Source organism: Pelecanus crispus, chromosome 2, assembly GCF_030463565.1.
Source record: "Pelecanus crispus isolate bPelCri1 chromosome 2, bPelCri1.pri, whole genome shotgun sequence".
Taxonomy (NCBI): Eukaryota; Metazoa; Chordata; class Aves; order Pelecaniformes; family Pelecanidae; genus Pelecanus; species Pelecanus crispus.
The window spans coordinates 3,299,130-3,313,289 of NC_134644.1; the positions used below are offsets into that span (position 1 = coordinate 3,299,130).

At 43.6% G+C, this 14,160-nt stretch overlaps 1 protein-coding gene across 1 annotated transcript in view; it reads left to right on the plus strand.

Moving 5' to 3' along the window:
• Positions 1–14,160, plus strand: part of WNT3A (Wnt family member 3A) — an 87,183-nt gene that overhangs the window by 42,462 nt on the left and 30,561 nt on the right. The window contains exon 2 of the mRNA XM_075705131.1: positions 7,724–7,965. Within this exon, the coding sequence (XP_075561246.1) occupies positions 7,724–7,965 (242 nt within the window). The remainder of the gene's footprint in view (positions 1–7,723; positions 7,966–14,160) is intronic.

Consider the following 14,160-nt stretch of genomic DNA (forward strand, 5'->3'; position numbering starts at 1 on the left):
TGTCCTCTCACCAGCCCTCCAGGGATTTCTGCGATTCAGCAAAAAACAGTGAGGTTCCTGGTCCCTACCTTGAGCTTGCTAAAAACAAGGTGTCTAGTTTATGCTCATCACTTTTCCACAGCCAGTGCCGCCTCCTAGGCATCTCCAGTGATTCAACCCACCTATCTGAGGCACCTATCTTAGGATGGGCTGAATTGCCCTCTGGAGATGCTGATCTTGCTCCATGGACTCTAGTAGACAGCTAACTTGGCCGAGATGCCTAACTTTTAAATGGTCAAAGTCGGGTGAGATGAGTCCCACGCTTAGACATCCTCTGATGAAAGGTGCTAGAGAAATACAGTGCTGCATCATCATCACCATCATTATTATTAATGCAGGGCAAGGGTGAGGGAATTATTCATGGGAGAAAAGTTACCTCCATGCCTGCGTGTTTGCAGGATCGGACCCAGCCGCAAAATCATGTACATACTTTCTGGGCTAGAAGAGAAAAGGAATTTAAATATAGCTCTTGTGCTCTACTTTAGGATGAAAGAAGAGATATCTAACAAGAGAAGTGTAAAGAACAGTTAATCCAGTAGGTTTCAATCTTTTTTTTTTTTTTTCCCCAGAATGGAAGAAAAAAATTCTGGAAGGACAGATGCATGCACAGTGAATTTCATCTGTCTAACAACAGGCTTAGATTTCTTAGTTCTTTTTGTGAACCTCTTAAGAATAGTCTGTCGATAGCCAGATACTCAGAGACCATAAGTTGAAGACCCCACTGCAATCAATATTACAGACACCCATAATTTCTGAATTAAAATATGTCACTTCTGTAATTAGTTTTAGACTGCTTAGGCCTAGGTTTGATTATTACTGGGCAATACACAACCAAAAAAGCCCCCTCAAACTGTAAAAATATTTTTCATGATAATCAGTTACTTGATTCATGTCTTCTAGAGCTAAACCTATTGCTTTGCTGATCTATGTTAAGGTGGTTTTCAAATTTTCAACTAAAACATTAATTAAAAATTTCATTATTGTCCACATTTTGTAATTGCTTGGGTTTGGGATAGTTTTAATGTCACAGAAGAAAATCACTTCCATCCAGGAGGGACATTAGTTAGCAGAATTATTTCCTTTTCCATTTAAAATGAGTGGGTTTGGCAATTTCCACTTCCTTTCTTTCCATTCTAAAATTTCTCCAGGTTTTATTTTAATTTTCTTAAAAACCAGAAAAATAATCATGATGTATGCTAGAATATTGGTGTGTTTATGTGAAAAAGAATGCCATTAAATGAATGTAGATTTATTAATTTTTCTGCCTGTCCACCCACCTGGCCTCTGGGTTGATAGTTGAAGTCTCTACAGAAGAGTTTCATGGAGACTGGGAACTGGTATATGTTATCAGAGTGTAAAAGACACAGTAGGCTCAACTACACCTCCTGTGCCTGGTCCCGAGATCTGGGGTAACCTTCCCAGCTTCCAGTTGTCCATGTTAGGCAGGCACCATAGTTCTTCTGTCATGCATGCCAGCCCTGTGTGGTGAGGGTTTGTGGGAGCTGAATCAAGGCTGACTTACAGATCCTACCCCATGAACCTCTTGAACATCCAGGTGCCATTAGCTGTTCATAGCAGCCTCCATTTTTTAGAAACTTCACAGCCTCCTAGTTGCCCCCTTCTCCTTAAATGTGTTTTTAGGCAGCCTCAGATACATAAAGTTCATGCTGGTCGACCTTAGCAGCCCATGGGGCATTATGGTTAGGGCACCACAGAGGGCCTGAGTGGGATGCTATAGGATGGATAGCGTAAGGGCTGCCCGCTCATCACTCACTAGCAGCCTGTGAGCCCTGCTGGTCTAGTACCAGGAGATATGAGACAACCCTTGGTGGGTTTTCCTTATAGCTTGACAGAACCTATGACTTCTCCAGCACCTTCTTCATTTCAATATTTTAGTGTCATGATACCATGTTGTGAACATGCATATTTTTAGATAGACAGCTCTGCACAACTTGTCCCCTCTTTCATTGTGTGGCTGAGATTCATCTTCAAAAAGTTTGATGTGGCACCACAGAGGCAGCCAAAATGAGTGAGAAAGGAAAAGAGAGTGAGGTGAACCTCTGGAAATCTGAACGGATTATGAGAAAGGATTTGGAGGAGGTGTGACATCCTGCTGTTAGGGGATCCCATGCAAATGGAGCAGCATGGAAGAAAACCTAGGGCATCTGCAAGTGAACATAAATCCCCTCTGTTATAAGCAGATGGACATCCTTTGACTTTACTTCTTCAGCAGGACTGGCTACCACCTTACATCTGTGTAAAACAAAAAAAGCAAAGCCACTGCTATTGCTCAGTTCTCAATATTCGGTGGGGACTTGAGTGTTGTCTGGGTCTTATCCTGGGTCATTAGACAAGATACACTCTTGCTATACAACATTAATAAATGCAGTTATTTAGCCTGTGTTGGGGACCCCAGAAGGATGTCTGCTGAGGAAGCTCTTAGCAGCACTTGGAGCCAGCAAAAGGCCTCTCCAAGATGAATCGCACAAAAGAGCTCCTACGGTGTTCAAGAATAACAGAGTTCAGGCAGAAGCAAGTAGGTGTACGCATCCCTACATGCTGCTACTGATGTGTCAAGGACTTTTGACAGCCATACTGAAAAGGTAGTGACCTTGAAAAGTCAGTAGAGTGGTGCTGTACAGCAAGGTCAACCAGAACTGAAGCCTTCTCTTTTTCTGAAAAAGCTATGAGCGTATATTTCCTGCATATTTCTTCCTCATAAACTGGCTGGGGTGTCCATTCCAAGAGGGAGGGTACATGTAATTTATTAAGAAGGTGGCCAGGTACTTATTTACAATGGCTCTGCTGAAGGAGCAGATAGATTTAGATAAGGGAAATGAAGAGCTCTCTAGGTGTGTTGGCAAAGAAAAATGCTCACTGAAGGTTGAATTAAACACTTCAGGGCATGCAAGGCTTAAAGATAAGCCAAGAACTTTGGCTGTGGACATACAGAATAGTGTTTTCATGGCTCCTCCTGAGCTAATGGGAAGAAAAGTTTAATTGGTTTGAAAAGAACAGCTCTTTGACCCTTTCTCTTGGTTCAAACTTGAGCAGTACCTGTTCTGGGCATGAGTGTGTATGTAAACTTGAGTGCTTCATGAATTCTCCAGTGGAAAAGAAGAGGTTGGTGTCAATGCATCGAGGAAGTGTTGGTGCTTAAGAAACTTAAAAATGATGCCTGGTTAGACCACAATAGATGACCCTTAGCCCATTTCTCGACACCACATTTTCAAAATTACCCATATGCAGAAGGCAGTTTAGAAGCAGATCGCAGGAGAGTGGAAAAATGCAAAAGACAGGTTTAATCACTGGAAACAGTGAGAAAAATGAATGATGGGAGCTACTAGAGAGTTGAGTAACACTGAAATGAGATTCTGATCTATATAGACTTTCCCAATCTTTTCTAAATGTTTTGGTTCTTGGGTTGTGGTTGGATTTTGGTGGGGAGGGGAGGGTTGGAAGGTTGATAAGGTTCAGACCTCATGATCAATAAAAATGACAGGAAGCTGAAAGAACTTGGTTCTCCTAAAGACAAATTGACTTTAGAGAGAGGGAGAAAGTGTTTACACCTGGAAGCTGGAAGCGAAGTAGAGACCAAAAGAGGGTGCTCTGATAGATGTTATCGCACTCCAGAGTCTGCAAATGAGCTAGGAAGATGACTGGGCTTAGCTATGTTTAACAGCAGAGGCACTGCTCATGGAGAGATGTTTTGAGATTCCACCCTGTATCTTCAGCTGAAAGTCAAGTGACTACACACTCCTCCATGAAATGCCAAATTTGCATTACACTGTCTCAGTGCCTGATGACGCCTTGAGAACAAGACTCTTGCTTGAGATTGTCTTTTGCAGATTAAACTTTCCAGACTGTAACACAGATCAAAGCAAGGTGTGACTGTTTCCCTACTGTATTGAGAAGGGAGCAGTGTGAAAAGCAATTAAAAGTATTTCTACATGTTTTTATTTTTTTTTTATCTTAGATGATCTTCCCAGCAACGGAAACGAATAGTTGAGGGCAGCAACCTATAAACTCCTCTTCCTGTGACTGGTATTTTCATTCTACCACTGTAGTAACCACCAAAAACCATAGAGACAGGCCTGAGTTTGGCTGTTCACATAATTAAAGTTTATAAGACTGGAATCCTAAAACTTCATCCAGGTCCTATTGAAATAGCTCAAGAAAGTCCTCCTGGCTTCACAACATGATGGATGGAGCCTACAGCAGGTTGATTCTGTCTCAGTGGATACTTTATCTTTGGTGGGAACTGGACGGGGTACTTTTGAAAGCTTTGGGAAGGATGCTGGTGACTCTAGTTGATGTAGGAACAAACTCCACAGATGTTCCCACCAAATTAACTTTAGACACTGGAAATTGTCTACATCCTGGACTCCCTGTATAGCTGGTGGCTGAACTATTCTCTGAACGATGAGTCAGAGCAACTAAGTTACTGCTCTTCTCTGGATGCTTCAATGAAGACATCTATCTCTCCCCATTTTTTACAGAGATAGGACCATCTACCTCCAGAGCCTAAAGTTGGCGTCTGTGACTATCTCCTAACTCCCAGTCCTCAGGGGGTAGAATGGTTTGAGATTTGGAGGTGTGGCACCCTAAGACTCCGCATTCCCAACAAGGCCACAGAGGCAACACACTCAACAAGTCCTCTGAAGCCTGAAACTGTGTTTTAGACGGTGTCTTTAGTCTAGAAACCTGAAACAGTGTTTTAGATGGTGTCTTTAGTCTAGAAACTGATCCAGTGTTTTGTATGTAACTTAACAATGAAACAAAAATGTACACAGTGCAGTCAATGTGAAAACACCCTTCGGCTTGGCGTGGGCTCTATTTCACAGGTGCTTTTCTGCCACTAGTTGTTCCCTGAATTAATCTAAAGCTCAAGAAAACCCACATCAAGCCACTTAGATAGGGAAAACAAGTTAACTGGGTCCTTTCTTTGGTCTTCTCCTGTGGGTTCCTGCAGGCTCCTGCAGGAACTTGCCTCTTTCCTACAGCTGAGCTCTTTGCATGGGCTTCAACACAGCCCTTAGCTTTCCTGGGTGGGACTTTTTCAAGAAACTTAGCCATCCCAGTTGTGAAGTATCATGACATGATTTGTCTGGAAACTTTTATAGTGCAGACAAATCCCACTCAACCAGTCACCCAGGTTGTCTTGATAGTCTAGCCAATACAGTCAATGGAGGCAAGGCCATGATTCACCTCATCCCCAAGCAGACATCTACAATGGGCAGATGAATCGTGCCCTAGAAGTGCCTGGTTCTCTCCACTGACTGATTACAAAAGCAGGCTGGGGTGAATACATCCAGCTGGAGATGTCCATGTTGCAGATATCAGAAGGCAGGTGATGTGAACACCGTTCCTGGTCAATGTGAGCTGCCTGCCTCCCTCTTTTAAAACAATGGAAAGAGAGAGGCACTTCTGGAGAGCAGTTGATGCTACTTATCCTCCCTCCCTAGGGTAGGATGAATTGCCTTGTAATATTAGGTGAAATTAATCTTCTCCCAAAAGTGCAGCTGAAGTGGAAAGAGGCATCTATGTTTAGGAAAGCAGCTGAAAACTCTTTGCTCTCCAGGCACCTTCTAGTCTGCCCATCTAAATTTCATTTACTGGGCAAAGTCTTGGAGGGCCCATTCTTGGCTGAGCTGATTATCTCCATTCTAGACTCCTACCTAGAGTCATTTTGGATCCAGAAATGGATGTCCCTACGTCTCACTTGCCTGGACTGATTTGTAAAGCCTAGTCTACACACACTTAGTAAAGCCACTGAGTTCAGCCTAAAATCTCCTGGTACCTGACCATCTGAATCTCCATCTCCTTTTCACTTGTGTGCCCTCTTGACCAGGTACCCACCAGGATGGGAGCTAATTGACTGCAAGTACCCTTTTGCCATAAAAAGGACAGACATTTTAAAACAATTTTTATTCTAGCCCAGAGAAGTGCTAAAGTAAAGATAATTTTCTTCTGAACTCCAGCAATGATAGAATTATTGTACTTTTTTTTAGTCAGAGCAAAAGAGAGTGAAGGCATATTCCCTGACCGCCCTGTTGATAATTCAAAACACACCAGGCTGTTCCCAAATGAAAACCACATAGCAAAAATGAATGTAAACAGAAATACACACTGCCCAGGCAGGTTTCTGTTTGTCATTAATTCTGAGCAGAAAAGTCAATCAAGAGATTTAATTAGAAGAAAAGGAAATTATACTCTAAAAATCCCTTCAGTTTTAGCAATCAAGGTTATTATTAGAAGCACCAGTAACAACACTTTAAAAATCTATATAATTAGCTACATATCTACTGATCTCTCTGCATAGCTGACTTGTTTGTCTCTAAGGCTTCAACCAACATAATGGTTCATGGACACTCCTTTCAACAGACTTCCATTTGGCTGAGCACAGAATTCGCACTCAAGTTTTGTTGGTGTTTTGGTTTTTTTTTTTTTTAATTTCACTCTCCTCACTTTAATTAAAGCAATTTACAGCTTGATGGTCAAAGCAGGCTCTCCATATCTGTGATAGTACAGCAAAGCTGGCATTGTTTTGTGTGAATACAGCCTTATTTTTGAAAAGTTCCAAACTGAAACTGGCATCAAAGTTAAGTGAAAATGTGCTGAACTAATATCCAGAAGGACACTGGCAGCCCTTTTAATAATTTAGTTTTAAAACACTTCAACCTGATTAGACAGCCCCAGTATAAAGCTATGTAAAGCATATGCCTGGATTAAGCAGTTGTAGAAATACTTTGCTAAAGTATCTTTTCTAGACCATACTTTGAGGGATGTTACCAATATGCCAACCATGGCTCCCAACTTGCATGCACCTATGCATGAATGTTTCTAGTGACATGAGTACCATTGTTCACATGGGAGAATAGCATTGACGTTGGATCCATATTACACCATAGGAGAGTTTTTCCCCAGGTTTTGCTATTCCAGCAGGGCTATATTTCCATCTCCTTTCCTCTAAGCACAGGAAATTTAACTGCTTATGAAAGCATCATGGAGTAGTGAGTTGATGTAGCACTCCTGCAGCATTTAACTCAGAGTTGGGTTTTTTAAGTTCTCAAGGTCCAAGCTGCTTGAGTCTTTAGGGTCAGTTTCAGTGCACAGAAGTTACCTGGTAAGGTTCAAGCATATAGGGCACACTACTGAATTGCATGATGGTCAATTTTTGGTGTTCCCCTTCCAAAGACTTGGAGCATGGTTTCTTCTACTGTTGGTGTTATTACTTTGTGTAGGTCTGAGAGTCCTTTTGACTCTAATCTCTGGGCTTCCTCAGCTGCCAAAATTTGCCATAAAACCTACCTGCTCTTGTACAGGTGTTCTTGGCTTTCAAAGAAAAAAATATGGTTTTGACCCTCTGGTTGCAAAGCAAACTAGTTGTATGAGCTGAGCATCTTTGGGAAGAAGCAGCACAATGATGGATTAAGGCTTTGAGATGATGAACAAAAGGGAAGGAAAATATTAAAGATAGAGTTGCTTGTCTTGTTGGGCCTGTAGGAAACTTCAGGAGAGAGACGATGCTGTTTTGGGGAGGCATGACAGGGAAAGGACGTTTTCTGGAGAGAAGAATGCAGAGGAACTGAAGACGTTGATTTTCTGGCCCTGTTCTTGTGAACCAGGTACAAAGGTGAAAGTCAGCCTGACAGCATCTCTTTTTACTTGGTTTTTTTTCCAGGTCCTTGGCAATTGGTCACCAGTATTCCTCCCTGGGAACTCAGCCCATCCTCTGTGGGAGCATCCCAGGACTGGTACCCAAGCAGCTACGCTTCTGTCGGAACTATGTGGAGATCATGCCCAGCGTAGCAGAAGGGGTGAAGATTGGGATCCAGGAGTGCCAACACCAATTTCGAGGGAGAAGGTGGAACTGCACGACCGTCAATGACAGCTTAGCCATCTTCGGGCCTGTGCTAGATAAAGGTGAGTGCAGTGCTACCAGTTTGGCGACAGCAACATCCATGGTGGAGTAGCAGCAAAGATCTTGAGAAACCTACTCATTTTGCTTGTCATAGAGTGCCATGTAAAATGCATTGCTGGAGACAGGACTTGAGCCTGATAAAGGAGACAAGTGACACAGGCAGGGAAATTTTTGTTGGCCCAGGACATCATCCAAGCAGTTCAAACCTGACCCAGAAGGTCTTTTGTAGAGACAAGAAGATAATTAAGCCTTGTCATAAGGATAGCAAGGAAATCTGTGCCTCCCCAGTGTAAGGAGGGTGGTTACCCACCACCTCCATTGTACAGCCAACATCCAGTCACAGGTAACCACTAATTCTACCTCAAACCTCTACTGGGATTCTATAGGTGACCCAGACAACTGGGAAGTGACCCATTTGGCAGCGCACAGAGAGTGGGGTCATCTCTGACTCTGATGGAGCAGGAGGCTGGACCAGAGACCTCCCAGGGTACCTTTCAACATGAATTATCCTATGATTCTATGCCCCTTGGAAGGAATACAAAGGATTATTGTGTTTTCAGTGGTCAAGCTGGACGTCTGGCTCCTTTTCTGACCCCATGGCATTTCATGCCGCGTTTTCAGCTCTCTCAATGATTGCAGAAGGGAAATGATGGGCTGTTGGGGCTGGACTTATCAGATAGCATCAGTTTTGATACCGTAATGGGATACAATGAAGATCAAAGGTCTGAGGAAATTGCCATCAGTTAATGGTTCTGCTTTCATTGGTTATGAATGTGGTGAATTAAGACAGGGTGCTAATTTAGGCAACTAATTCTGACACAGCACCCATTGATATAAGTGGGAGCTCTTAGGAATGTTTTGCTCTAAATTGTTGAATGGAGTGGGATTTAAGCACTTGGCTAACTGAGTATCTGGTCTTTCCCCCGTAAGTAGTCAGGAGCCTATTTTAGCCCATAAGAACTGTTTTATCCTTCTTTGCCCTCACAGCATGCCTTTTAAAGTCCAGCCTGCTCCTACTGGTCTCAGTAAGTCTGGGTCAAGCTTTGCCTTGCCCTTTAGCCACAAAGGGGTTCATCCAAGAGGCAGACTTGCTTTGCATTTGATTCCTGCGCAGCTGGTAAGTCCAGGTGCCCTGTGCAGAGCTGTGCAGGAATATGGCTGCTTTTTCTTAGGAGAGCACCAACAGAAGATACTTGGAAATCCTCTTTTCTCTCTTTCTTTCTTTTTTGGTTTTGCAAAAGAGAAACAGTTACTGGTTCCTGACAGTCTGAGAGTTGGAATTACTTTGTCTGGAATAGCAGAGTAGCACCATATGAGGAGAGGAGGGAGCATCTGGGATAGTTTCAGGGAATCTGCTGAGTTGCTGTATGTAGCTGATCTACAGCCACCTTGGGGCACGTTCTTGCAGTGCTTGCCATCCAGAGATAGGGGTTTTGTTCGTTTTTCCCCTGCTGCACTGCTCGGAAGAGACTTGGGCATTTCCTCTTGCGTGAATTTTGAAAAATAGGACAGCCAAGAGAGAGCAAAGCCTTGATTTGTATCGTGGCAGGGCCTCCACCAGCCAGAACAGGCATTTTACATGCACCCAGGAGGAGAAGGGGTGGTTTCACCTGGTGGGGTTACCCCATTAGAGCTGGGGAGCTGACGCACCGTATTAATGTTGGTGTCACTCTTCTGGTTTAGCGGTGAGAGATCACCCCAAAATAATTATACCTGTGAGATCTTTAGTCTGGTGCACTTAAGCCCATATCAAAGTGTCATAAAACAATGTTTTGCATGCAATTAAAACACCCGTTCTGGGTACATCACTCCTGGGTGACTATAGCAGTTGAATTAGGCCAGCACAGCCAAACTGAATATTTTTCCCATAGGCACAATCCCAGCATGATTTGGGCATTCACTGGGCACAGGCAGTAAACGTCCCAGATAACCCAATGCCTTTGCCTCGTCACAAGGCTGGATGTCCTTAAGGACACATGGAGCACCTTGCGCTCCCAGATGCTCTCGGATTAGATGCTCCACATCTCCTGTAGCAATTATATCCTGTGCACGAGGAAAGTTATCCTCACCTCCTCACTGACCGAAAGAGCCCCATCCCACAAGCCGCCAAACACTCTTGTCTCACAACGGTGTCGACACGAAGGGTCTATCCCTGCTTGAGACTGCAGGCTTTCAGTAGCCTGGCTCAGGGAGGGAAAGGCGGCTGGGACGATTTCATAACTGAAGAATGTTGTTCCTTGAGGGAGAATCAAACCACCCTTCAGTTTTGCTTCACCTACAGCAGGAGGGGGGAGAAAAAAAACAGCTCAGTCACATTCTTGTGCAGCAGATCCCCCAGGGTAGGAACATATTTGAGCTCCTACCCAGAAAGAGAGAAGGAGAAAAGGAGAGAAAGAAAGCAAGCAAGCAAAACTCTACTTTGCAGCTTGAATTTTAACTCACCCAAGATCTAACTGCAACTTCTCATCTGAGTCAATAGGGACCCCAGTCTCCTTCAGCACAAACCAGCGTAGTCACTGAAACAACTCCCTTTTGCCTTACACAACTATCTGTAATTCTTCCAATGAAAAGGACCAGTTTTAATGCCTTCAGGAAATACTTTCTAGGCCCAGATCTCACTGAGGCTGCCTCACTGTCTGGGCTGCCCTTGCTGCTTTGGTATCTCATTGCTAATTCAGGGCTAGGCTTGAGCTGTGATTCAGCGGTGCCAAACTGTCACCAGACTCTGGCCCCATTAAGAGCCATATTCTGATATCTCATCTAAAACCGGACTCTCCCCATCAGGTTGTTTATGGAAAGCAATCCCACGTGTTTTAGCTACAAATATATTTATGTGTATTTTTTTTACCTTTCCGTAACCAGGCCTAATGAATTACATATTAAAAAGCAATGGTACTCATGAGCCCAGCTACAAGGGAATGGTGATGTTCAGGGCATCCAGACCTGCTGCTATTTGGAGGCAATACGTGACAGGCTTGGCCCTATGTCTCTCTAGCTCTTCATATGTCACTCAGGACATATGAAGAGCAGAAGTTCCCCATCCCATCCAGCTATTCAATTACTCAGTTTTGCCTGTCCTTGGCTGCGGAATAAATGTTACTTATTCAAAAGGAAGAGTCACCTTCCTCATCGTGCTGTGCTACCTGCATGGGGAATGATTCAGGCATTAGCAGGAGGTGAAATTGCTACAGGGCTGTTGGAAGAGGGGGTTTCTCCTCCTTTGTGGTCTTGGGAGCGTATGAGCAGCTGTGCAGCTCCATGGAGAAACATTCAGATAGGTGCCACTGTTGGGTCTTTCTTGCAAACAGCTAGGAAATAGGTGGCTCAGGTATCCTAAACTATTTGGAATACAAAGAACAGGATGCCTATAAAGGAACAGAAGTGAGCCTGATCTCTTTCCCTCTACCTAAACCTACATATCAGTCTATCAGTCATATATAAAAGGCTACAGTTAATGTAATTTCTAGTTTCCCAGAAGTTCAAATCTCAACTACTGGACAGTGGAAAGAATCCTTCACTTGAACATATCTAACAGAGTAATTTTTAGAGCAAAAAAATTGTTCTCATTTGTTTCTTTGGGACTGATACAGTTATTTCACCTGTATTGTGTGAAGCAGTGGAGCAGAACATGGCCATAGGCTCATGACCTTAAATGATCACCTTAGCCACAGCTCATGCCCAGCCACTTACCTGAGAAGTATGGCAGTTTGTAAGGCAGTTGCCATATCTTTCAGTTTCCCCAGGACAAGGGAAGATTTTTGAGTTGCCTTTAAAAACATGCATGATAAAACTTTGGAGGATGTAGTAGAGGGACATGTCATCACTGGCAACAGAAAATGAACTGTGTAACCTAACAGGCATTTTCCATCTCAAACTCAAGTGGCATTTTCTGGGATTGTGTCTTTTGCTCTGTTTTTAACATTTATGGACTGAAGACGCTGTTCATGTTTAAGTTGTGGTGCATTTTCTAGTCTCTCAACACTGTGCGAGCTCTCTTTGAAACTCCTCTGGGCAGAAATATGAACTGACCTCAGTGAAGTAATACAATAAAAGCTTATCATGGCCCTGTCTCTTTAAAGGACCTCAGCACGTAATTAAGTCAAAATAAAAGTTTCCTCCTTCTCCTCCCCCCATTCAATAAAAGTAAATTACCTCAAACTATTTAAGCCCCCAGTTAGTTTAAATTTAAAAAGGGAGCCCTTGTCTATCTATTTCTTTCACTCACTCCCACCTCCTTCTGCTAAAGACTGGCTAGGGCTTTAAACCTGCCAGCTGGACTGAGAAATGGTTAATAGTTATTGTGGAGGAGCAGCTTTTAATGAACTATTGAAGAATGATACATTGATGGAGTAATGGGAGTTTAAGTCGCTCTGTAATGAAACAGGTTCTCAGCGCGGACCCATTGTGGTGTAAATACAGCACGTCTCTCCCACTCTTTGGTCAGGACTAAATAGCAGAGGCCAGAGGGGGGTCAGCTTATGGGGTCTGCGCTTTAGTTAATCAATCTGATTGGATTAGGGTCACTGCGATCCCTAATAATGTCAAAGGTTACGCCAAACTGGATTAAATGCTTTGTTGGAGAGGGCTCAGATTCTTTCAGCTTTCGCCGATGGGGCTTGTTTATTAGAGTTTAACACTCGTGCAACCTGGGGAAGCCGCACCGTCCCTTTTTGTACATTGGGGCATTTGCCGGCATGCGAAGGGGTTTGAACGAGCCGGGGCGGGTGCGCGCGCGTCCTGTTGCTTTGTCAAGTGTCTGTGCCCGTCGGATGTGCCCTCTGAGGACATATATCAAATTCCCCATTGGACAAATGAGAGCCTAATGGGTGATGCAGAGGCTCGGAGGCATAAATTCATTCCGGAAACAATTGTTGGCCATCGACCCTGCTAGAAGGTAAATGACAAGGGACACAAAAGCTGGGGAGTGACCCACTGTTCGTGCCCCCGTGGGTTAACCCCATTCCTGTCCAGCAAAGAGATGTTCTTTTTGATACCGCTCCTGTTTGTGCAGTTAGCAGGATGAGCATGGAATGAAATACAGAGTATTCGAGACCATTTGATTGCTTCATTATTAAGCTGGGTTGATGTCTTGCCTTCCAGCTCTTTGAACTCAAATCAAGGTGGGATGGGATGGGGTGGTATCTCCCTGTCATCTTATCCAGGGAGACCATGAAGCCTAAAGAATTAGTATTACTTTCACTCGATGTTCCTGCAGATGACACTGTCCTATAGACATGGCAGAGTGTCTTTCAGAAAATGATACCAAATAATCTCTTTGAAGGCCACTGGGCCATGCAAAAGGGCAGCAATAATAGTGTGTTATCGGTAGAGATATGAGATCTCTGGATCTCAAATGCCTCTCTCCTTCCTGTAGTAGAGCGCACACTGTATGGTTACAGCCTACCAAGTCTGTCAGATTATCCAGGCAGACTTCTTGCATGATACAGACTGGAGAATTTCACCTCAAGACTTCTGGAATGAAAACAAAATATGGATTTGACTATGACATCTGTTCCCAGTGGACATCTTGCCTTGACATACCACCAAGAGATAAACCTCCTCTTTTACAAGTCTCCTCATTTCTAATGCAACATGGCTCTGGTGTTGACAACCAGACACTGTATTTTTCTTTGCTAGATTTGGAATAACTCTTCTAGAACAGAGAATTTTCTTGGCTAATTACACTTTAAAAAAAGTTAAAATTGAGGCCTGCAGAAGAGCAGTGGTCAGCAAAATTTTGGGTCCATTATGTCAGACAGCGAGACAAGTCAAGGGAGTTCCATTTGATGCTGGGGTCCTCTGGGGCATGATTCATCTGATGTATTCTAGACAGTTAGGATTAAATTATTCTCACCCTGAAGTTTCTACATCTCTCCATCAATCACTGAGGGAATCCAGGGAGACCGGCTCTTCATGAGAAGACTCCTGCTCCCAGGGACCCCATGAAGGGCAGAGCAGGCATTTGTCTAGCTCATGAGAGATGTGGGATTCAAGTCACATCCAGTTTCATATGGGATGCTGGGCACTGTTACCTTTGCAGCTAGGCTTATTTTGGACTCTAGACCTTTTGGGGATAAGCCCTATGTCTTGTCTCTCTCAAGAGGCCAAAACATAGCTATGTTCATACGTTGACTCTTTTGTCCCTGTTACTACTGTGGATGAGAAAGCTCATCTTGTGTCTAGCGAAGTCCATGTGA